At 43.0% G+C, this 23,520-nt stretch overlaps 1 protein-coding gene across 3 annotated transcripts in view; it reads right to left on the reverse strand.

The window, feature by feature from the left end:
* bltp3a (bridge-like lipid transfer protein family member 3A) overlaps positions 1–23,520 on the reverse strand; it is a 184,257-nt gene that overhangs the window by 7,866 nt on the left and 152,871 nt on the right. For all 3 annotated transcript variants that reach the window (XM_086011508.1, XM_086011507.1, XM_086011509.1), the window contains 6 exons: positions 21,574–21,764; positions 18,594–18,769; positions 17,858–18,008; positions 7,227–7,483; positions 2,537–2,645; positions 515–681 (listed from right to left, as the gene is read on the reverse strand). In XM_086011508.1, the coding sequence (XP_085867634.1) occupies positions 515–681; positions 2,537–2,645; positions 7,227–7,483; positions 17,858–18,008; positions 18,594–18,769; positions 21,574–21,764 (1,051 nt within the window). The remainder of the gene's footprint in view (positions 1–514; positions 682–2,536; positions 2,646–7,226; positions 7,484–17,857; positions 18,009–18,593; positions 18,770–21,573; positions 21,765–23,520) is intronic.

Consider the following 23,520-nt stretch of genomic DNA (forward strand, 5'->3'; position numbering starts at 1 on the left):
CATTTCACCACTCTGTGGCGCGCCACGTAGGAATGCAATGGTATCCGTATGAAAGGGAAAGGGTCCTGTTGAGATGTTTCCAATTATGAGGAAGACCAAAACTAGGGGCTATAAATATAAGATAGTCGTTACTAAATCCAATAAGGAATTGAGGAGAAACTTCCTTACCCAGAAAGAGGAACTTTCTACCTATACAAGAACACAAGAATTAGGAGCAGGAGTCAGCCATACGGCACTTCAAGCCTGCTCCGCCTAGGTGAGGCGGATAGCATAGATGCATTTAACAACAACTACTTGTATTTATATAGCACCTTTAAGGGGAAGCTAGGTAAGTACACGAGGGAGAAAAGAATAGCAGGATAAGCTTTTAGGGTTAATGCCCGTTTCTGTACTGTAAATTCACTGCATCTCTGGATCGCACGAAAATCTTCGTGCTTGACTCTTGGATAAACTAATCAGTTAAGGTTCAGCTCAACATAATTGCAATAGAAAAGGAATCTTAATTTGCACTCACCATATTCTTGCTGGTGGCGATGCTCAGATCTGATGAACTCTGGCCCTCTGACAGTGACTGCATTCCCCCAGTTTTCATCAATCCAAGTTTGATCTGATGTGACCCAGTTGTAACCAAATGATTCTCCAGTTTTCCCAATACTGCTTCATTTTGACCTGTTTGCAAGGCTAACACAGGAACCAAACAAGTCAGAACTACTGAAACAAAACCTACAACACAAATTTAACAAAACCAGATTCCAGTGCATTTAATTATATGCCCACTTCCCTAATAACCAATCATTTTTCTTTGGGCGGGAGAGGGTGGAAAGAGGGAAGACTGTTGATTAATTTATTTTAAAGACACGTGCAAGATGTCAAGAACAGGAACAGCGAATGGCACTGTACATTCACAACATGTAGTAGAGTCACAATTATGAAAAAACACCAATTTCCAGCATCATAATGAAGGATAGTGGGAATGTGAATAATTGAGACCTCCCCTCGCACATAATGTGACTGAGTTTTTCGCTGCCGATTAGTCTATTTACATTAATCAATTTAAAACAAGAAGTGCTGGCAGCCCAACTCTTGCTCTCCTAGAACTGCCTCGATTCCTGTTGCTCTCCTGTCCTGATGCTAAGTATCAGCTGCACGAATAGTAAAATCCAATAGGTACTGGTTCAAGACCTTTTAATCTGTAAATAGTTCCCACTCAAGTACCCACTCCCTCCCTTTCCAAACCAGTTATCACCTACCTCCTCAAAATAAATACCCTCGATTCCACTGCCCTTGCAAACTAACTCTACATTTGCAACTTCCCTTTTTTCTACAAAGTTCTCGAGATTGTTGTCACGTCCCAGATCTATGCCCATCTTTCCTGCAACTCAGTTTTAAACTCTCCAATCAGATTTCCACCCATGCCAAACACCGAAATGACCACAACCAAGGTCACAAACGATAGTCTCTGTGACTGATGCATTATCCCTCTTCGTCCCCTCGACCGCCTCTAACACCGTTGACCACACCATCCTCCAACGTCTCTCCTCTGCTGTCCAGCTTGTTGGGACTGCACTCACTTGGTTCCACTCTTGCCTATCCGATCGTAACAAGAACATCTCCAGCAATAGCTTCTCTTCCCAACCCCGTACTCATAACCCCAGATTATCACCCTCCTCTCTCATCTACATGCTGCCTGTTGCCGACATATTCTGCAGACGTGCTTCCACATGTATGCTGACGGCACCCAGTTCTACACCTCTCCACCACCCCTCTCTATCCTTCCACAGTCTGTCGTCAGACTACTTGTCCAACATTCAGTCTTGGATAGGCCACAATTCCCACCAGTTAAACACGGCAAGGACCAAAGCCATTGGCTTCGGGTCCCCATCACAAACGTTGCATCTTTCCTACTGATTCCATCTCTTTCCTTCACCACTATCTCAGGCTGAACCAAGCTACTCGCAACCTTAGCATTCTATTATAACCAGAGTGGAGCTTCCCATCCCTTATCCTGTACATCACTAAGGTTGCCTATTTTCACCTCCATAACATAGTCAGCCCCTGCCTCTAACTCAACCCATCAGTTGCAGAAGCTCCTTCACCCATTCCTTTGTCACCACCAGACTCAATTTTCTGAATGTTCTCTTGGCCAGTCTTCCACCCTCCATAAAGCTCAATTCATCCAAAACTGTGCTCCTATATCCAAGCTCCAGTTGGCCATCACACCTGTCCTCATCGACTTACGTTGGCTCCCCAGTACCTCAATTTAAATTTCTCGGCTTAATGTTTAAATCTCATCATGGTCTCGCCAACCACCCCATATCTAACCATCTTCATTTTTCTATATTAAAGGTGCCACATAAATGCAAGTTGTCGTGAGAACAACATTTGCGCTCACAATTAAATTTTATTTTGTGTGTACAAAACAAAGTCTCAACTCCATTGGACATTCCTGTAGCTAATCCAAAGTGTGGATAATGGGGATGGAGATAATAGAGATTCCACTATTTGGGCAGATTTTTCACAAAAATTACCTACTTACCCCTTATACAAAATGTCCCGTCATCAATCCGCTGAACCATCAGATAATCAACATCAAGACTTATAGGTACAGGACCAGGAGATGTAGAATATAGTCGTGGGCTATCATCCTTTAAGTAACAAAAATTTAATACAAAAATATTTAATGTACCAATAGCCCTCATCAGTTTAAATTTACACAAGAGCAGATTGGAGAACAGCACTAGGCACAATGACTCTCCTATAGTCGCTCCGAGGGCTCACTGGGCAAGTGTAAAGTGTGGTCTGATACTGAGCAACATAGGCCAGGAAGCTCTCCGGCTCCATCCTTGGTCTGTGGTTATTGGCTGATATTCACGGGTGAAGGGGGCAGCAGTTAATGTGCGATAAGGTGTCAGAGGACCCGGGAAATGGGGGAGGGAAACAAACCAGATCTCCCCATTCTGAATAGTCATCAAATAATTTTGAAACTATATTCTTGGATAAACAGAGCTTGCTCTCTGGCACAGATAGCTAACTGGATCACTTTACTTGTTCTATTTTCCTGCAGAATTTCTCCAGCTTTCTATTTTTTTTTTTAAAAAAGAGAAAAATTTCAGGATCCATACCATTACATAGAAGCACCGTGCTGGTGTTTATGCTCCACACGAGCCTCCTCCCATCCCTCTTCATCTAACTCCATCAACGTACCCTTCTATTCCTTTCTCCCTTGTGTATTTATCCAATGCATCTATGCTACTCGCTTCAACTACTCCTTGTGGTATGGAGTTCCACATTCTAACCACTCTGTGGGTAAAGAAAGTTTTTTGAATTCTCTACTGGATTTATTCGTTATATTTGTGACCCAGAATTCTGGTCTCGCCCACCAGTGGAAACATCTTCTCTACAACGTTCCTCTAAGGTGGCACCAATCGCGAGGTCCCGCGCAGGCTGCTCACCCGCTGCTACTGCTGGGAGAGATACCGCGCATGCGCGGCCGTGCAACAAATTTAAAGGGCTCGCGCAGGAAAAAGAGAGGGAACCTTGCTTCTCTACATCTACCTTATCAAACCCTTATCTTAAAGGGCTCGATCAGGTCACCCCTCAGTCTTCTCTTTCCTAAAGAAAAAAAGAGCCCCAGCCTGTTCAATCTTTCCTAATAGGTATAACCTCTCAATTCTGGTATCATTCTCACAAACCGTTTTTGCACCTTCGCCAGTGCCTCCATTTCCTTGTTATAATATGGAGACCAGAACTGTTCACAATACTCCAAATGTGGTCTGATCAAGGTTCTATACAAGTTTAACATAACTTCTCTGCTTTTCAATTCTATTCTTCTAGAAATGAACCCCAGTGCTTTGTTTTTAAAAAAAAAAAATGGCCTTATTAACTTGCGTTGCTACTTTTTGTGATCTGTACTGCCAGATCCCTCTGCTCCTGTACCCCATTTAGACACTTATTTTCCAAGGAGTAGGTGGCCTCTTCATTCTTCCTACCAAAATGTTCCACCTCACACTTATCTATATTGAAGTTTATTTGCCAATTACACACCCAATCTGCAAGTTTATTAATGTCTTCCTATATTTTGTCACAGTCCTCCTCTGTATTAACTACACCTCCCAATTTGGTGTCGTCCACAAATTTTGAAATTGTACTTCCGATTCTAAATCGTTTATGTAAATGGTGAGTAACAATGGTCCCAGCACCGATCCTTGTGGAATACCACTTCCCACCTTTTGCCAGTCTGAGAACTGCCTTTAACCCCTACTCTCTGTTTTTTGTTTTGTTGCAGCTTGCTATCCATTCTGCTACTTGTCCCGACTCCACATGTTCAGACCATAGTCATGAGTCTACTATGTGGTACCTTATCAAAGGCCTTTTGGAAATCCAAATATATTACCTCTATTGCATTACCCTTATCTACCCTTTCTGTTACTTCTTCAAAGAATTCAAAAAGGTCAGTCAAGCATGACCTTCCCCTTTGGAATCCGTGCTGACTACTCTTGATTATATTTTCAGTTTCTAGATGTTTTTCTATCATATCTGAGTAAGGATTCTATTATCTTTCCTACCACCGACGTTAAGCTAATTTGTGGGAGTGGTATATAGACCTCCAAACAGTAAGGCGGAGGTTGGGGATGGCATTAAAAGGGAAATTAAAGAAGCGTGCAATAAGGGCACAGCAGTCATCATGGGTGACTTTAATCTACATATAGATTGGGCCAACCAAATTAGTAACAAGACTGTGGAGGAGGAATTCCTGGAGTGTTTACGGGATGGTTTCCTGGACCAATATGTCGAGGAACCAACCAGAGATCAGGCCATCTTAGACTGGGTATTATGTAACGAGAAAGGATTAATTAGCAATCTTGTTGTACGAGGCCCCTTGGGTCAGAGCGATCATAATATGATCGAATTCTTCATTAAGATGGAGAATGAAGTAGTTGACTCAGAAACTAGGGTCCTCAATTTAAATAAAGGAAACTACTATGGTCTGAGGAGCGAGTTGCGTAGGATTGATTGGGGAATGGCACTCAAAGGGTTGACGGTGGATAGGCAATGGCAAACATTCAAAGACCGAATGGATGAACTACAGAAGTTGTTCATCCCAGTTTGGCATAAAAATAAAACAAAAAAGCTGACTCAACCGTGGCTAACAAGGGAAATTAGGGATAGCATAAGATCAAGGAGAGGACATACAAATTGGCCAGAAAAAGCAATAATCCTGAGGATTGGGAGCAGTTTAGGATTCAACAAAGGAGGACAAAGGGATGAATTAAGAAAGGGAAAATAGAATGAGAGTAAGCTTGCAGGGAACATAAAAACTGACTGTAAAAGCTTTTATAGATATGTGAAGAGAAGAAGATTGGTGAAGTCAAGCGTAGGTCCCTTGCAGTCAGAATCGGGGGAATTTATAATGGGGAGCAAAGAAATGGCAGACCAACTAAATACATATTTTGGTTCTGTCTTCACAAAGGAGGACACAAATAACCTCCCAGAAATGCCGCAGAACATAGGGTCTGATGAAAGGGTGGAACTGAAAGAAATCAGTATTTGTAGGGAAATGGTGTTAGGAAAATTGATGGGACTGAAGGCCGATAAATCCCCAGGGCCTGATAATCTACATCCCAGGGTACTTAAGGAAGTGGCCCTAGAAATAGTAGATGCATTGCTGGTCATCTTCCAGAACTCGATAGACTCTGGAACAGTACCCATGGACTGGAGGGTAGCTAATGTTACCCCACTATTCAAAAAAGGTGGCAGAGAAAAAGCGGGGAATTATAGACCGGTAAGCCTGACATCGGTAGTGGGGAAAATGCTAGAGTCCATTATAAAAGATGTAATAGCAGAGCACTTGGAAAGCAGTGACAGGATCGGACAAAGTCAACATGGATTTACAAAAGGTAAATCATGCTTGACTAATCTACTGGAATTTTTTGAGGATGTAACTGGTAAAATAGATAAGGGAGAACCAGTGGATGTGGTGTATTTGGACTTTCAGAAGGCTTTCGATAAGGTCCCGCATAAGAGGTTAGCATGCAAAATTAAGGCACATGGGATTGGGGGCAAGGTATTGACTTGGATAGAGAACTGGTTGGCGGACAGAAAGCAAAGAGTTGGAATAAACGGGTCGTTTTCCGAGTGGCAGGCAGTGACTAGTGGGGTACCGCAAGGATCGGTCCTAGGACCCCAGCTGTTCACAATATATATTAATGATCTGGACGAGGGAATTGGATGTAATATCTCCAAATTTGCAGATGACACAAAGCTGGGTGGGAGGGTATGCTGTGAAGAGGATGTCATGAAACTCCAGTACGATTTGGACAGGTTGGGTGATTGGGCAGAAACATGGCAAATGCACTATAATGTGGATAAATGTGAGGTTATCCACTTTGGTGGCAAAAACAGGAAGGCAGATTATTATTTGAATGGCAATAGATTGGGAGAAGGGGAAGTGCAAAGAGACCTGGGTGTTCTTGTGCACCAGTCGCTGAAGGTAAGCATGCAGGTGCAGCAGGCGGTTAAGAAGGCAAATGGTATGTTGGCCTTCGTAGCAAGAGGGTTTGAGTACAAGAACAAGGATGTCTTGCTGCAGTTGTACAGGGCCTTGGTGAGACCGCACCTTGAGTATTGTGTGCAGTTTTGGTCACCTTACCTGAGGAAGGACGTTCTTGCCATGGAGGGAGTGCAGCGAAGATTCACCAGGCTGATACCTGGGATGGCAGGAATGACGTACGAGAAGAGATTGTGTCAATTGGGCTTATACTCACTGGAGTTTAGAAGATTGAGAGAGGATCTCATCGAAACCTATAAAATTCTGTCAGGTCTGGACAGACTAGATGCAGAAAGGATGTTTCTGATGGCCGGGGAGTCCAGAACCAGGGGTCATAGTCTAAGGATAAGGGGTAAGCCATTTAGGACTGAAATGAGGAGGAATTTCTTCACCCAGAGAGTGGTGAACCTGTGGAATTCTCTGCCACAGAGGCCAGTTCATTAAATATATTCAAGAAAGAATTGGATATATTTCTTGAGGCTAAAGGGATCAAGGGATATGGGGAGAAGGCAGGGACAGGGTACTGAATTTGGATGATCAGCCATGATCCCATTGAATGGCGGAGCAGGCTCGAAGGGCCGAATGGCCTACTCCTGCTCCTATCTTCTATGTTTCTATGTCTATAGTTCTATCTCCCTTTTTAAATATAGGAATCACGTTACTAATAAATGTCCAATACCTTCAGAGTAATTCTACAGTCAAAAAGTTCTATCTTCATCGGAATCACTTCTGGGATCATCTCATCCTCCAAGAACGGGCCCAGGTTCGTGAGTGATGACATCAGCAGCTCTGCATTGTAATTGTTGATGTGGAATTGCAGAAATCCATTCTTAACAGCAAGTGGAGAGTGAACAGCCGAGCTCGGTCCTGATTCGAATCTCAAACACACCGCAGGCTGGGTTCTGTTCGACTCCACTGGACAGGCCTTTGGAAAACCTGAGTCCCAATAATAATAAAAAACATTAAATTTAAAAAAGACTATCCCCGTAAAAATAAATGCTTCAAAATTCTGTTTTGTTAAATTTTCTAAGTGCAATATTTTAGGAGGCTTAATCAAACAGTGTGACCATTATAATCCTTGTGGAGCAGGGAGCTTGTGATCAGAATAACAAGTACCTCAATCAACTTCTACAGAACATGGAGTACGGTCGGATTCTTTGTTTTTGTTCTTGGGACTGCAAAGTCCAAAACAACTACATTACAACTTCAATTACCATCAATTTTGCACATATTTCGAAACAACTTAATCTGAAGCCTTTTGCTGTATTAGTGAGAACAGGACAGCCTCTTTCGTTTACAGCCATTTTAAAAGGAGGCAAATTGTTTGTGTCAACAGGATGGTGTGAAAAAGGGTCAAATTCATTAATCTGCCTATTAACTGCAATTACAATTCTATCAATTCCTGACACTGCGATCAGCAGGTTTCAATTGTAGAATAAAACCAATTAAAATTGGCCTCAATAAATTAACCCCTAGACTCAATAGTACTGATGTACTTTATATATCTGCATACTTTTAAGCTATTTAATAAATGCTCCCCATCTCTCCCGAAGGCACTGATTGATGCTAAAATACAGGGCATACGTCAGAAGCCCTCCTGGACAGCTCGCCCTGTTCGAGTGATTGCGCATTATTCTTTCAAATGTGGAGCCATATACTAACTTTTTTAAATTCATGGTTTAAAGATTAAGTTACAGGAGTAACAGTAGCTATTTGACCTGAAAAAAACTGATAGCTAAATTACACCAAGAGCTAATCATCACAATCGTGGTCAAATTACATCTGGAAAATGTCCCCCTTCATTTATTTGTTTGTGTACACAATTTAATTATGTATTTAAACATAATTCCCTCATAAACCAACTTGAACACAAGAAATAGGAGCAGGAGTCGGCCATTCGGCCCTTCATGCCTGCTCTGCCATTCAATAAGATCATGGCTGATCTTCTACCTCAACTTCACCTTCCCGCACTATCCCCATATCGCTCGATTTCTTTAGTATCCAAAAAATCTATTGATCTCAGTCTTGAATATACTCAGCGACTGAGCATCCACAGCTCTCTGGGGTTGAGGATTCCAAAGATTTACAACCCTTTGAGTGAAGAAATTTCTCATCTCAGTCCTAAATGGCCAACCTCTTATTCTGAGACTGTGACCCCGGTTTTAAACTCCCCAGCCAGGGGAAGCATTCTCCCAGCATCTACCCAGTCAAGCCCCTTAAGAATTTTATATGTTTCAATGAGATCACCTCTCATTCTTCTAAACGCGAGGGAATATAGGTCTTAGTCTACTCAATCTCTCCTCATAGGACATAGGAATCAGTCTAGTGAACCTTCGTTGCACTCCCTCTAAGGCAAGTATATCCTTCCTTAGATAGGGAGACCAAAACTGCACACAGTACTCCAGGTGTGGTCTCACCAGGGCCCTATATAATTGAAGAAGTCATTTTCATATTGAAATTATCACTGACTTATTGCCACATGCTGAAATCCCTAAGTTAATAAATTGGATTGTATGAAGTAATGTAACTAAAGTATTTTTTAGATAATTATTATATTGTCCTGCAATGATGGCTGGGCAGTTTCAGTGTTTAGATCTCTTCATTCTAAGTGTGCGAGCCCCATGTAAAATGAGCAATTAATGCACGAATACAAAGTACTCCTCCGACTGCTATAGCCAGCAGTCGGCTGTCTGCATCATAAATATGCAAAGTAAAAATGAATGAGAGAATCTTCACCGTTGTTTTAAAATGGGGTGGATTTGTTTTCAGAGTTTGACGGGGGGGGGGGGGGGGGGGGGTGGGGAGAGAGGAGGGAAGAGAGGCAGGGACAACACCCCAATGTTCGTTCAAAAGTCAGACATACTGGAGCCAATAATAGCTTAGAATAACAACCAGGTAGTGATCTTAGAGTCACACAGTCATAACGGCACAGAAGGAGGCCATTCGGCCTATCGAGTCCGTGCCGACTCTCCGCAGAGCAATCCAGTCAGCCCCATTCCCCCGCTCTATCCCCGTAGCCCTGCAAGTTTATTTCCCTCAAGTGCCTATCCAGTCTCCCCTTGAAAACATTGAGTGTCTCCGCTTCCACCACTTCCGTTGGCAGCGAGTTCCAGGTCCTCACCACTCGCTGCATAAAAAAGTTTTTCCTCACATCCCCCCTGTATCTCTTGCCCAAAACCTTGAATCGGTGTTCCCTAGTCCTTGTACCATTAACTAGTGGGAACAGCCTTTCCCCGTCTAGCCTATCCAAACCAGTCATAATCTTGTACACCTCTATCAAATCACCCCGCAACCTCCTTTGCTCTAAAGATGACAAATCCAGCTTCTCCAACCTGTCCTTGTAGCTAAGATACCCATCCCTGGAACCATTCTGGTAAATCTCCTCTGCACCCTTTCAAGTGCCTTCACATCCTTCCTAAAGTGTGGTGACCAGAACTGGATGCAATATTCCAGTTGTGGCTTAACCAGCGCTTTATAAAGGTTCAGCCATAACTTCACTACTTTTGTACTCAATACCTCTATTTATGAAGCCCAAGATCCCATATGCTTTGCTAACCACTGTCTCAATATGTCCCGCCACCTTCATGGACCTATGCACATTAACTCCCAGGTCTCTATGTTCCTGCACACTCTTTAAAACTGTGCCATTAAGTGTATATTGTCTCTCCCTGTTCATTCTGCCAAAATGCATCACCTCACACTTCTCTGTATTACATTCCATCTGCCACTTGTCTGCCCATTCTGCTAGCCTTTCTACGTCCTGTTGCAGTCGATTGGTATCATCCTCACAGTTTGCCACACCCCCAAGTTTGGTGTCATCGGCAAATTTAGAAATTCTACTCTGTATTCCAATATCCAGGTCATTTATACACATCAAAAAAAGCAGTGGCCCTAGCACTGACCCTTGGGGAACACCACTGTCAACCATCCTCTAGTCTGAAAAACAGCCATTTACCACAACTCGCTGTTTTCTGTCCTTAAGCCAATTCCTTATCCAAGCTGCCACTGACCCACCTATTCCATGAGCCTCAATTTTGTTAACCAGTCTTCTTTGTGGTACTTTGTCAAATGCCTTCCTAAAATCCATGTAGGCAACCTCCATTGCAGTCCCTTCATCAATCCTCCGTGTTACTTCATCAAAAAATTAAGTTAGTTCAGTCAAACACGATCTGCCTTTTACAAATCTGTGTTGGCTCTCCTTAATTAGCTTAAACCCCTCCAAGTGTCCATTAATTTTTTACTTGATTATTGTTTCTAAAACTTTACCCACCACTGATGTTAAACTGACCGGCCTGTAGTTACTAGGATCGTCCTTACACCCTTTCTTGAACAATAGGGTCACATTTGCCACTTTCCAATCCTCAGGCACCTTCCCCGCATCTAGGGAAGATTGGAAGATTATGGTAAGCCCTTCCGCTATCTCCTCCCCCATTTCCCTTAGTAACCTGAGATGCAAGCCATCTGGACCAGGCGACTTATCCACTCTAAGCATACCCAGCCTTTCTAGTACATCCTGTCTATCAATTTTCACCCCTTCCATTGCTTCTACCTTTTCTACTTCTACTGATATTTTATCAGGGCATCCTAGTGATAAAGTGCAGAATACTCAATTATTCATTTATAATTTTGTTTTGAAGTTGATGGGACAAATTTTATTTAGCTTTATTAAAAAATGTGAACAGCAGGTACCAGGGCTGAAATAGCAGGACAAGAAACTCCAAAATAATGAGAAAAGGGATAATTTGGGAATCCTGTTATTCATTCAGCATCTTATCACATCAGAACATCTCAAAGCACTTCACACAATTCATTATTTTTGTGGTGTGGTAACTGTAGGAAATGACACTGCCCTCCACTCCATCTCTTGTTACAACGAAGAAGCTGCCAATACCAGGAAGTGATTCTAGCTAGCAAACTAATCAAGGGTTTCAGGCAGTTAAAAGCCACTCCAACTTTGCACTCACGATTGACGATGCCATCTGCACCCCTTAGCAAGATTACTGTAGAGTCTCTTCATTCTCAATTTGAACAGCCTCTCTGAACCGAGCCCCTGCACTTTAGTCTATATGTGAACTGCATCTAGAATAAGCAAAGAGCTCATTCCAGTAAATGCACTCCTACTGCTATAGCCAGCAGGCTTCTCTATCTGAATCATATCACGACGCTATGATCATTACCATGTAGTCATTCTCATGTAACCATTATTCCCTTTTCAATACATCGAGTTTGTCTTCCTTTTGGATGAACCTTGGGGATGCAATGTTGACATTTTTTTCTCCATCCCCACCTAATCCAACTCCATTCCTTTTAACACAATGGTGAACATTCCTTTATTCATTTGTACCTTGCATGTGTACGATCCAGGAACACCAGATTCTCTCATTTTGGTTTGTTTAAATTTTAATGTTGCTGGCATTAAAATCTAAATAGGATGATTTTTGTTGACATAAAGCTTAATTATGAATTATGTCACAGGCTGAAAAGCAAGTTTTAGTTTGAAGGAGTATTCATGAGTCAATTGGTCACTTCATCAACTCAGATTGGTGGGTGAATATTAGTGTTTTATTCTCTCTAACGTAACTAGATAAACTAATTAATATAACTATAGATAATCGTGTGAATAAAAACTTTAACCAAGAGCGAGAGAAGCAGCCGGAGAGAAAGGTAGGCCTGATTTTTAAGACTAAGGGGGAAAAATTCAGTATCGCCCCGTTTGGGACACCATGAGTGGCTGTGCGCAAAGTTTAGTGCCTGGCACTAATTATCGCCTCCAACGGCAAACTTGGCTTTTATTGCCCCTGGAGGTGATTGGAGCGCTAAATCAGACGCTTCACAGCTGTCTTAAGGCGCAAAGGCCGAGGAGCGAGGCGCTACCTCAGAGCGCTGGCGAAGCTCATGTGATGTCAGTCAGCAATGGAACACAGACACACTGGCACCGGCCAGTTCTTAAAGGGGAGTTCTGACAAAAGGTCATCGACCTGAAACGTTAACTCTGTTTCTCTCTTCACAGATGCTGCTTGACCTGCTGAGTTTCTCCAGCATTTTTCTGTTTTTATCTTAAAGGGGAGGGTTGATTTTGCACTCCATCCACATCCTGCTCATTGCAGCCTTGAATCTCGGCCTGGAGAGACCTATACATCAAATCTGCTGGAAAGAACAATGGAGCGACCCAGGGAAAGAGCTCAGAGTGCAGCCCCCACAGTCTCGTCTAAATAGATACAAGGAAGAGCAAATCAAAATGAACCAGCAAAGTGCTGCTCAGTTTGCAAAACTCCTTCACACAGCGTTGAATATCTCCAGAAGTCTCTCTCTCTCTCTCTCAGACTGCGTGGTGCAAAAATGTCACCAACAAAAAAGGCAGGAAGTGGTCGCCTTTAAATAGCGCTCCCCCAGTCCCTTCCTGACTGCAAAACGCTCCCCTCAACCGGTCATTGCTAGCGGCAGACGGTAAGGCAGAGGGCGCCACTCAATATCCGGTCCGGGGTGCTACCGGGGCGTTGCGCACTCGACTGATGTCATGATCTGCCGGCACAGAAGATCGTGGCAGTAGTGTTTCGCGCTGCTGCAAAATGTCTAGTTAATTTCGCGAGTGGCGCAAACATCGCCGCGCCCGGGCGCTAGTTGCTTTGCACCCTCTTAAGGCGCTAATGGGAGGCGCAAACAACTGAATTTTTCCCCCTAAGAGTCTTCCATTTATTTCTGAGAGGAACCATCACCTTCACCAGTACTCAGAACCGAATACTGGTTGGAGAGCGAGATGCACTCAGGACTCCTGCACTACCTGCCTGTTTCTCCTCTTCTGTCCGGCGGCCACCCATTCCCTCTCTGCCTGCACACTCCTTCGTTGCAAGGTGACCACCTCCTGAAACGTGCCATCCACGAAGCTCTCAGCCTCACAGATGCACCTCAATGACGCCAGCTGCTGCTCAAGCTCAGAAACCCAGTGATGGTTCCTCTGGTAGGTTACTTAAAAGCCTATTAAATAGAGGCATGGCAGGGCAGCTCAGTCCCTCGGAATGCACAGCCTATGCCACGTCGGAAATCCAGGATGCTTCCCGTGTCCTAGACAACCATGTGTGCAGGAGGTATCGTCAGCTGGAGGAGCTTGAGCTCCGGGTGGGGGAGGTGGGACCTGTACAGGCCGGATGGGTTGCACTTCAATAGGGCCAGAACCAATATCCTCACGGGGAGGTCTGCTAGTACTGTTGGGGAGGGTTTAAACTAATTTGGCAGGGGGATGGGCACCAAGATGTAACATTAGAAAGGGGAAATAAAGTGCTCAAAGGATTGGGAGAGGCAGAGAGCACTAAAGTAAGAAATAGTAAGGTATCAGGTGTGATCAAATTGAGAGAGAATACAGGATGGTCTAAGATGGGTTTACAGTGTTTGTATGTGAACGCATGAAGCGTAGTAAACAAGGTAAGTGAGCTGCAGGCACAAATAGCCACATGGGAATATGATGTTGTGGCAATAACTGAGACCTGGCTCAAAAAAGGGCAGGATTGGGTATTGAATATTCCTGGTTATAAGGTGTTCAGGAAAGATAGGGAAGGAAAGATAGAAGGTGGAGTGGCAGTATTGATTAAGGAGAATGTTACAGTGCTGGAGAGAAAGATGTCCTGGAGGGGTCAAGGACAGAATCTATATGGCTAGAGTTAAAAAATAAGAGGTGCCATTACACTACTAGGTGTATTCTATAGGCCACCAAATAGTGGGAAAGATATGGAGGAGCAAATTTAGAGAAAAATTACAGAGCGGCGCAAAAACTAGAGTAGTAATAATGGGGGACTTCAACTATCCTAATATAGACTAGGATTGTAATAGTGTAAAGGGCAGAGAAGGGGAAGAATTTATGAAGTGTGTTCAGAAGAACTTTCTTGATCAGTATGTTTCCGGCCCGACGAGGGAGGAGGCATTGCTGGATCTGGTTCTGGGGAATGAGGAAGGTCAAGTGGAGCAAGTGTCAGTAGGTGAACATTTAGGGAACAGTGATCATAGCATCATAAGGTTTAGATTAGCTATGGAAAAGGACAGGGAGCAATCTAGAGTAAAAATGTTTAACTGGGGTGTTATGTTCATTAATAAATAGACATTCTTATTATGAACACAGCTAGCTTCTAGCTAGTCATTTATTCAGTACACGTTCTCTAGGTACAGTATCTGTAGAGATGCAGCATGTGTGCTCCTGTGTGCAGGCTGCCATCTTGACTGTTGCCTTGTGGGTAGCCTAGTGCCTCATGGGTAATGTAGTCTTAATATCTATACAGCTGGGTAGTGTAGTCTTATATACATACAGCTATATACAGCTCTACACAGCTCTACAGCGCCACCTAGTGTCCACTATAGAATGACATGTTATTGATCATTACATGGGGGAAAGCCAATTTCAGTGGGATGAGAACGGAGCTGGCCCGGGTAAACTGGAATCAAGGATTGGCAGGCAAAACTGTAATGGAACAATGGGCTATTTAAAGAGGAACTAGTTTAGGTACATTTCCATTATGGGGAAAGGCAGGGCAACTAAAGTCAGGGCTCCCTGGATGACGAAACAGATAGAGAATATGAAGCAGCAGAAAAAGAGAGCGTATGACAGATGTCAGGTTGCAAATACATCTGAGAATCAGGCTATATATAGAAAAGTCAGAGGAGAAGTGAAAAAGAAGAGGGGCAAAGAGAGGGTATGAGAATAGAATGGCAGCCAACATAAAAGGTAATCCAAAAGTCTGCTATAGGCATATAAATAGTAAAAGGGTAGCAAGAGGAGGGGTGGGGCCGATTAGGGACCAAAAAGGAGACCTATGCATGGAGGCAGAGGGTATGGCTGAGGTACTAAACGAGTACTTTGCATCTGTCTTCAAGGAAGAGGATGCTGCCATAGACAGTGAAGGAGATGGTAGTGGAGGCACTTGATAGGATAAAAATTGATAGAGGTATTAGAAAGGCTGGCTGTACTTAAAGTAGATAAATCACAAGGAGTGTATGGGATGCATCCTAGGATGCTGAGGGAATTGAGGGCGGAAATCACAGAGGTACTGGCCATAATTCCAATCCTCCATAGATATATGAGGATGGTGCCAGAGGGCTGGAGAATTACAAATGTTTTCCCCTGTTCAAAGAAGGGTGTAAAGATAAACACAGCAACTACAGGCTAGTCAGTTTAACCTCAGATGTGAGGAAGCTTTTAGAAACAGTAATCAGGGACAATACTTGGATACAGGTTACTTGGATAGGTGTGGGTTAATTAGGAAAGCCAGCACGATTTGTTAAAGGCAAATCGTGTTTAACTAACTTGATCGAGTTCTTTGATGAGGTAACAGAGGGTTGATGAGGATAATGCGGTTGATGTGGTGTACATCGATTTCCAAAAGGCATTCAACAAAGTGCCACATAATAGGCTTGCCAGCAAAGTTGAAGCCCACAGAATAAAAGGGACAGTGGCAGCATGGATATGAAATTGGCTAAGTGACAGGAAACAGAGAGTTGTGGTGAATGGTTGTTTTTCTGACTGGACAGAGGTATACAGTGGTGTTCCCCAGGGGTCATTTCTAGGCCCTCTGCTTTTCTTGATGTATATTTATGACTTGGACATGGGTGTACAGGGCAGAATTTCAAAATTTGCATTTGACACAAAACTTGGAAGTATAGTGAACAGTGAGGAGGAGAGCGAGACACTTCAGGAAGACAGGCAGGCTAGTGAAATGGGCGGACACGTGACAGATGAAATTTAACGCATAAAAATGTGATGTGATATTGTAGGACAGGACATAAGCAGCTAAATGGCACAATCCTAAAGGGGGTGCACGAACAGAGAGACCTGGGGGTATGTGTGCACAAATCGTTGAAGGTGGCAGGGCAGGATGAGCAAGCAGTTAAAAAGGCTTATGGGATCCTGGGCTCCATAAATAGAAGTATAGAGTACAAAAGTGTGGAAATTATGAACCACCTGTATAAAACACTGGTTCGGCCCCAACTGGAGTACTGCGTCCAATTCTGGGAACCACACTTTAGGAAGGATGTGAAGGCCTTAGAGAAGGTGCAGAAAAGATTTGAGAGAATGATTCCAGGAATGAGGAACTTCAGTTACGTTGATAGACTGGAGAAGCTGGGGTTGTTCTCCTTGGAGCAGAGATGATTGACAGGAGATCTGAGAGAGGTGTTCAAAATCATGAGGGGTCTGGACAGAGTAGATAGAGAGAAACTGTTCCCATTGGTAGAAGGGTCGAGAACCAGAGGACACCGATTTAAGGTGATTGGCAAAAGAACCAAAGGCGACGTAAGAAAAAACTTTTTTATGCAGCGAGTGGTTAGGATCTGGAATGCACTGTCTGAAAGGGTGGTGGAGGCAGACTCAATCTTATCTTTCAAAAGTGAGTTGGATAAGTATCTGAAGGAAAACAATTTGCAGGGCTCGGGGGAAAGGGCAGGGGAATGGGATCAGCTGAGAGTCGGCATGGGCTCAACGGGCCGAATGGCCTTCTTCCATGCTGTAACCATTCTATGATTCTACAATGATGACTGTAATGTCCTTCCTTGCTGTGGAGGGAGAACAATGGAACAGGAATAGGCCATCATGGCTGATCTGCAACCTAACTCCACATACCCACCTTTGGCCCATGTCCCTTAATACCTTTGGTTAACAAAAATCTATCAATCTTAGATTTAAAATTAATTGATCTAGCATCAACTGCCATTTGTAGAACAGAGTTCCAAACTTCTACCACCCTGTGTGTATAGAAGTGTTTCCTAATTTCACTCCTGAAAGGTCTGGCTCTAATTTTTTGACCATGCACCCTGGTCCTAAACTCCCCAACCAGCGGAAATAGTTTCTCTCTATCTACCCAATCAGTTCCCCTTAATATCTTGAAAATTTCGATCAAATCACCCCTTAACCTTCTAAATTTTAAGGAATACAACCCTAATTTGTGTAATCTCGCCTTGTAATTTAACCCTTGGCGTCCGGGTATCATTCTGGTAAACCTAAGATGCACTCCCTCCAAGGCCAATATATCCTTCCTAAGGTGTGGTGCCCAGAACTGCTCACAGTACTCCAGGTGTGGTCTAACCAGGGCTTTGTACAGCTGCAGCCATGAGAGGTTAGCTCCTCTCAAGACAACTACAACGTTGAACAGCCCTGGAGGATCAATCGATGAACTGACCCTCCAAGAAACCCCTGGCATTTCTTTTTCTGGTTAGGCCCATAGATGTTATTGTAAATTAAAGAAAGGAGCTCTAACCAAATCATGAAAAGAACTGGTTGCAGTAATATCATTGATTGCATTGTAAAGAAGGATCTTGCATTGTGTTTCTCACCGGTCGTATGGCTGCTCAGAAACTGCTGCACTCCCATGTTGCCCAGCTGATCAGGAATCACTTCCTTTGCCTGAACACCGACAGAGATGTCATCACCTCTTATGTCAATCCCACAATTCACGTCAACTATCTTCAACAACAACACTGATGCCTGGGAAACAAAGCACCAACTTATATTTCAACATTTAAAAATATACATCAAAAATGTGCACCAATACTCCTTTCTAAAGCACAAGAAATTCTACACACATTTCACTGTCAAAAGGTGCTAAATATTCTGCCACAGAGCTAGTAGCATATGATCATATAACACGGTAGGAGGCCATTCGGCCTGTCTTTGAAAGAACTATCCAATTAGTCCCATGCCTTTGCTCTTTCCCCAAAGTCTTGCAAATTTTTCCATATTGTGGATGGACTACCTTTAATTACAAAAACTATTATTTAAATAGTTGCTGCCCCCCCGGTTATTTTGCATCTCCAATATAGGCCACACAGATTCTTTAGCAGAGAGGATGGGATGTTCTGAATTTCACAGTTCTCCCCACAACTTCACATACACGGATTGCTAGCAGAGGGCATGAAACAAGTGAGAGAAGCAAGGTCAACATCCATTTTCACTTTCCGGCATCGCCATCTTGCACACCAGTCAACAGCAAGAGTTTAAATCAGCAATCAACTTGAATCAAGAAACTACTCCAATCAGGAAAGTTATAATTGAAGTAAAACAGAGACTCACCTGTTCAGCATTAGAATCATCCTCACTCGGAGTTGATGAGCTGGTGATTGTAGAAGGTTTGTGAAAGCCCTCTGCCCTATGCCCTCCATCTACAATTTCTGGTAGACTCTGATTGCTGCCCATTCCAGGTGTCAGGTGTATGCTGGTGTCTGGGGGAAGAGAGTCCTGCCCAGATTCTAAGTATTAGAAGTCCAAGAATCAACACTGTATAAGGCTACCCAAACAGCGATCATTTAACATGTTAATCACACTCTGAACACAAATAAAGAGCACAATTCATTAATAAAATGTCATGCTTAAAACATTAGATTCAAAAGCCGTACTGTTCTTTCATGGAACCAAAAAGTTACAAAGGATACCAATGAATGGGGAGTAACCCCTAGCAGGAAGGGGTCACCATCTTTTCAATTTGAACAGATGAACTGAATTCAATTAATGAGTTTATGCTCAAGTTTCCTAATAGAGCGACTCCATGTCCCAAAGGCATGAAAGCTGGTGCTCTTTGGAACATCTGCAAAATTCCAAATCACAGAATTCATAAGCTCAGAGTTTTTAAAACAGGTATTAGCAAAACTCCTCCCAAAGAAATTGGATGCAGTTGCTTAGAAGTCACCCAGGCTTGTAGAGAGGTTTATCCAGCTGGGGAGCCAACAACTCCATTATACAATCTAAAATTCCAAATACTTGGAAAATCTTTTTACCATTGCACTTAGGCTAGTTTTATGAGTGGAGGGGCCCAGGCATTTGGCAATCCCCAATGGAGTAGCTCAGAGGTTTTGATGCCCTACGCAAATATCATGGCAATAAAGAATGGTCGTGATGGGTTGGTGGGTAAAAGGCACCGTCATTAGGCGCCAGGTTCCACCCCTGGTCTGTGCGTAGTTAATGGATCTCAGTAGCGACAGCAGTTGAGGGGCATTATAATTGACCTCCGAACTCTGGGCTAAGGATGAAAGAGCGCACAAAAAAATCAGCCACAATATCCACTCCTAATATATACCCAGTGATTCATGTTGGCAAGTGCTTAGGTCAAATTTTTTGTCTTATTTGGGATGTTTTACTACATTAAAGGCCCTATATAAATACAAGTTGTTGTTGTTATGGAAGTCATATAACAGTATCAGGCTCAGTGCAATGCCCAGCGTGGCTGGAGAACCTGCTGAGATTCACTATCTAGGCTCACACACTGGAAAGGGGTACTTGGGTGGTATTGAAGGGCTGCCAGTTTGGGTCGGTGCCTTCAGCGAGGGGTGGGGGGGGCGGAAACCTGCAGTTGGTGCTCAGAGGTTGAAAATTTGACATGGAAACCAGCTGAGGTACGCCATGCAGAGTGAAATGGAGGATCAGCAAGTTGTGCGTGAGCCTACCCATTGAAAACCACGGAGATTTGCATCAACTTTACAGAAACAAATTTAAATGTCTGACATGTCCGAATTGAGACCATTATTTATGGTGGGATTGAGATTGCCATTATATGTATATAGAATTACATAGAATCTACATCACAGAAACAGTCCACTTGGCCCAACTAGCTGTGCTGGTGTTTATACTCCACCAGTGTCCTCCCATTCGATCTACCTCATCTCAGCCTTTCAGCAGATCTTTCTATTCCTTTTTCTCTCATGTGCTCGTCTAGTTTCCTTCTGAAAGAAACTAAGCTATTTGCTTCAACCTCTTCCAGTGGTAGCGAGTTCCACATTCGAATCACTGAGTAAATACATTTCTCATTTCCCTATTGGATTTATTAGTAATTATCTTGTGTTTATGGCCCCAAGTATTGGGTTCTCCCACAAATGGAAACATTCTCTCCACATCTACCCTGTCCAACCCATTCATAATTTTAAAGACCTCCATCATGTCACCTCCAAGTCTTCTCTTTTCTAAAGAAAAACACCCCAACCTGTTCACGCTTTCCGGGTAGCTGTAATCTCAGTTCTGGTACCAACCTTGTAAATCTTTTTTTGCACTTTCTCCAGTGCTTCTATGTCCTTTTTATAGTATGGAGACCAGAACTTTGCACACTACTCGAAGTGCGGTCTGACCTGGGTGATGTACAAGTTTAACATAACTTCACTACTTTGGCATTCTGTACCCCTATAAAATAAATCCCAGTACTGTACTTTGTTGTCATTTCTAATTGCTTTGCTAACCTGCGATGCTGCTTTTAATGATTTGTTCACCTGTATTCCGAGACCCCTTTGCTCTTCTACCCCATTCAGTTTACGTTCTAAGGTGTAGGGGATACTTTTTATCTTCCTACCAAAATGGTATCACCTCACCTTTACCCATGTTAAAGTTCATTTGCCACTTAACTGCACACTCTGCAAGTTTTCTAATGTCTTCTTGTATTATGTTGCATTCTTCCTCAGAGTTAGCTATACCCCCTCAGTTTAGTATCATCGGCAAATTTTGATATTGAGTTACTTGTTCCTAAATCCAAATCATTAATGAAAATAATGAAACAAGGTGGTCCCAGCACTGATCCTTGTGGAACACTTTCGACCTTCCTCCAATGTGAAGAACTACCCTTTACCCAAACTTTCTTTTTTTTTTTTAGCCAATTTGCTATCCATTCAGCTATTTGTTCCAGACTCCACACAGGCCCTAACCATTGTCATGAGCCTACCGTGTGGTACCTTATCGAAGGCCTTCTGCAGACACGTTAGGGACATGGTATGCGAGGCAACAAAAAACCTGTGACAACTCATTGCACTTCAACATTGGCTGTCCATTTAAGATCTGCAACATTTGATCCATAAAGGTGACAAGAGTGGCGTTAAAAACATTTTTCTGCTTCTTCCCAGAAACACTTCCTGAACACCTGCTTCCATTTGGGTTAACACGGCAAGTCCTTAAGGTATTAATTCAACAATGCTACCAGTTAGTTTCACTCAGGCTTTCCATTTTACAGTCAATTGGTCCCGAAATCAATAAAGCTTGGCTTTAAATTCACACTCAAGATTTCCCTCTCAATATGTACCTGCTTCCAGGAGAATAACGTACTTCTCACTGCTGTCACTGTCCACAGATATTCGATCTTCTGTCAGGCTACCATCAAGTGACATCGTGTCCAGGGAATGTTGCGAGCTGGTACGTTTCATGTTTAAAAATCGCAGTCTGGTGCTGGATAAGGACGCGGACAAACTGTCTTCCCCTTTTGACAGCTGCTCTCTTCAGAAAGAAAGGAAACTTGGATTTAGTCAGGAGCAGTGGTAGCTATGCTGTGACATCGTCCCAAATTTCTCCTTCATGGACTCCTAAAAGCAGCCTTTAAAAGAACATAGTATTCCAACAGAGCTCAAAATGGAACAGTACTTCATCATGTGTAAGTTGTGTGTGAATGAATACTAGTTATTGAGCCACTGCAGTGGTGAAGTATATCTGGAAAGCATTGTACATGCTTAATAAATCTCAGCCCAACTAATCACAGTTCTATCACCTACTGACTCAGCCCCCAAGCCGTTACCGCAACCAGCAACAAGGCTCAAATTTCCTATCCTCCACAGACTATTTATTTTGCGTTTTAGCACGTGGTTTGAGCAAACTAGATTAAAATCTGTCTACTTTATTCAGAGGGTTGTTGGAATATGGAATGCTTTGTCACAGGGAGTGGTTGAGGGAGATCATTGTACCTTTTAAATACAATTGTATAAATATTTGACTATGGGGAGGCTGTGGGATTAATTTTGAACTGATCTGACAAAGAGCTGACAGACACAATGGGCCGAGTGCCTTCCTTCTGTGCTGTCACATTTCACGGTTCTACTCCTCAAAGTCAAATGCTGATATCTGCTCAGTTTAGGAAACTTCAAGAGTTCATTACCAATGTCCCTAGCTCAGAAAACACATGCAACTTATAAAAGGCGTTTCCTATTCCCAGAAAAATCTAGAGTGTTCTAAAGAGTCCTATAGGTGGCACTGTGAATGTAACTGTGACCCAAGTATAATGAGTAACACCCAACATTACGTGACAGCCTTTAATGAGCCACAAGAATTGCCAATTTAACCCCAACAAGAAAATAAAACAGCTGCCTCACGCACCCACGGCATATACATGTGATAGCAACCAAGTTTCAAAATAGAAAGCCGCAAGAAAGTGATTACGACACAAATAATAGAATCATAGAAACTTATAGCACAGAAGGCGGCCATTTGGCCAGTCATGCTGTGCTGGTGCTTTGAAAGAGCAGTTGTGCTTAGTCCCACATCCTTGCCTTTTGTCCATAACCCTGCAAGTCCCTCACGCTTAACTACCTGTAACTCCCTTTTAAAATTATTCATGGAATCAGCTTCCACCACCTTTTCAGGTAGAGCGTTCCAGATCGCGACAACTCAGTGAAAACGTTTCTCCTCATCTCCCCTCTCGACCTTTTTCCAATGATTTTGAATCTATGACCTCCGGTTACTGACCCACTCACCAGAGGGAATAGTTTTTCTCCATCTACTCTTTCAAAACCCCTCATCATCTTGAAAACCTTTATTCGGTCACCTTTTAACTTTCTCTGTTACAAGGAGAACAGTCCTAACTTGTCAAACCTCTCCTCATAACTGAAGTCCCTCATCCCTGGTAAACCTCCTCTGTACACTAAGGACTTGACATCTTTCCTGAAGTATGATGCCCAGAATTGTCCACACTCCAGCGGAGGCCTAACCAGTGATTTATAAAATTCTAATGACAGAAGTAAAGCTGAGGGAAGCGTATCGTAGCCCAAGGTCCGCCCGTTGGTAAACCAAAATGAATGCAAAGGTAAAGCAGTGGTCTGAAAAGTATAACCTCATGAGAAATAGCCTACTGAAAGTAAAGATTTTATTCACAATAGTACTAAATAATAAAGGAAGCCCAAAGGAAAAGGAAACTTGTACTCATATCGACAGTATATAATAAAAGAAATCTGAAGGAGAGGGAGGCATGGGGTGTTGAAAAGAA

The sequence above is a fragment of the Somniosus microcephalus genome, chromosome 18, assembly GCF_052327205.1.
Source record: "Somniosus microcephalus isolate GS21.2 chromosome 18, FLI_Smic_1.0, whole genome shotgun sequence".
Lineage (NCBI taxonomy): Eukaryota > Metazoa > Chordata > Chondrichthyes > Squaliformes > Somniosidae > Somniosus > Somniosus microcephalus.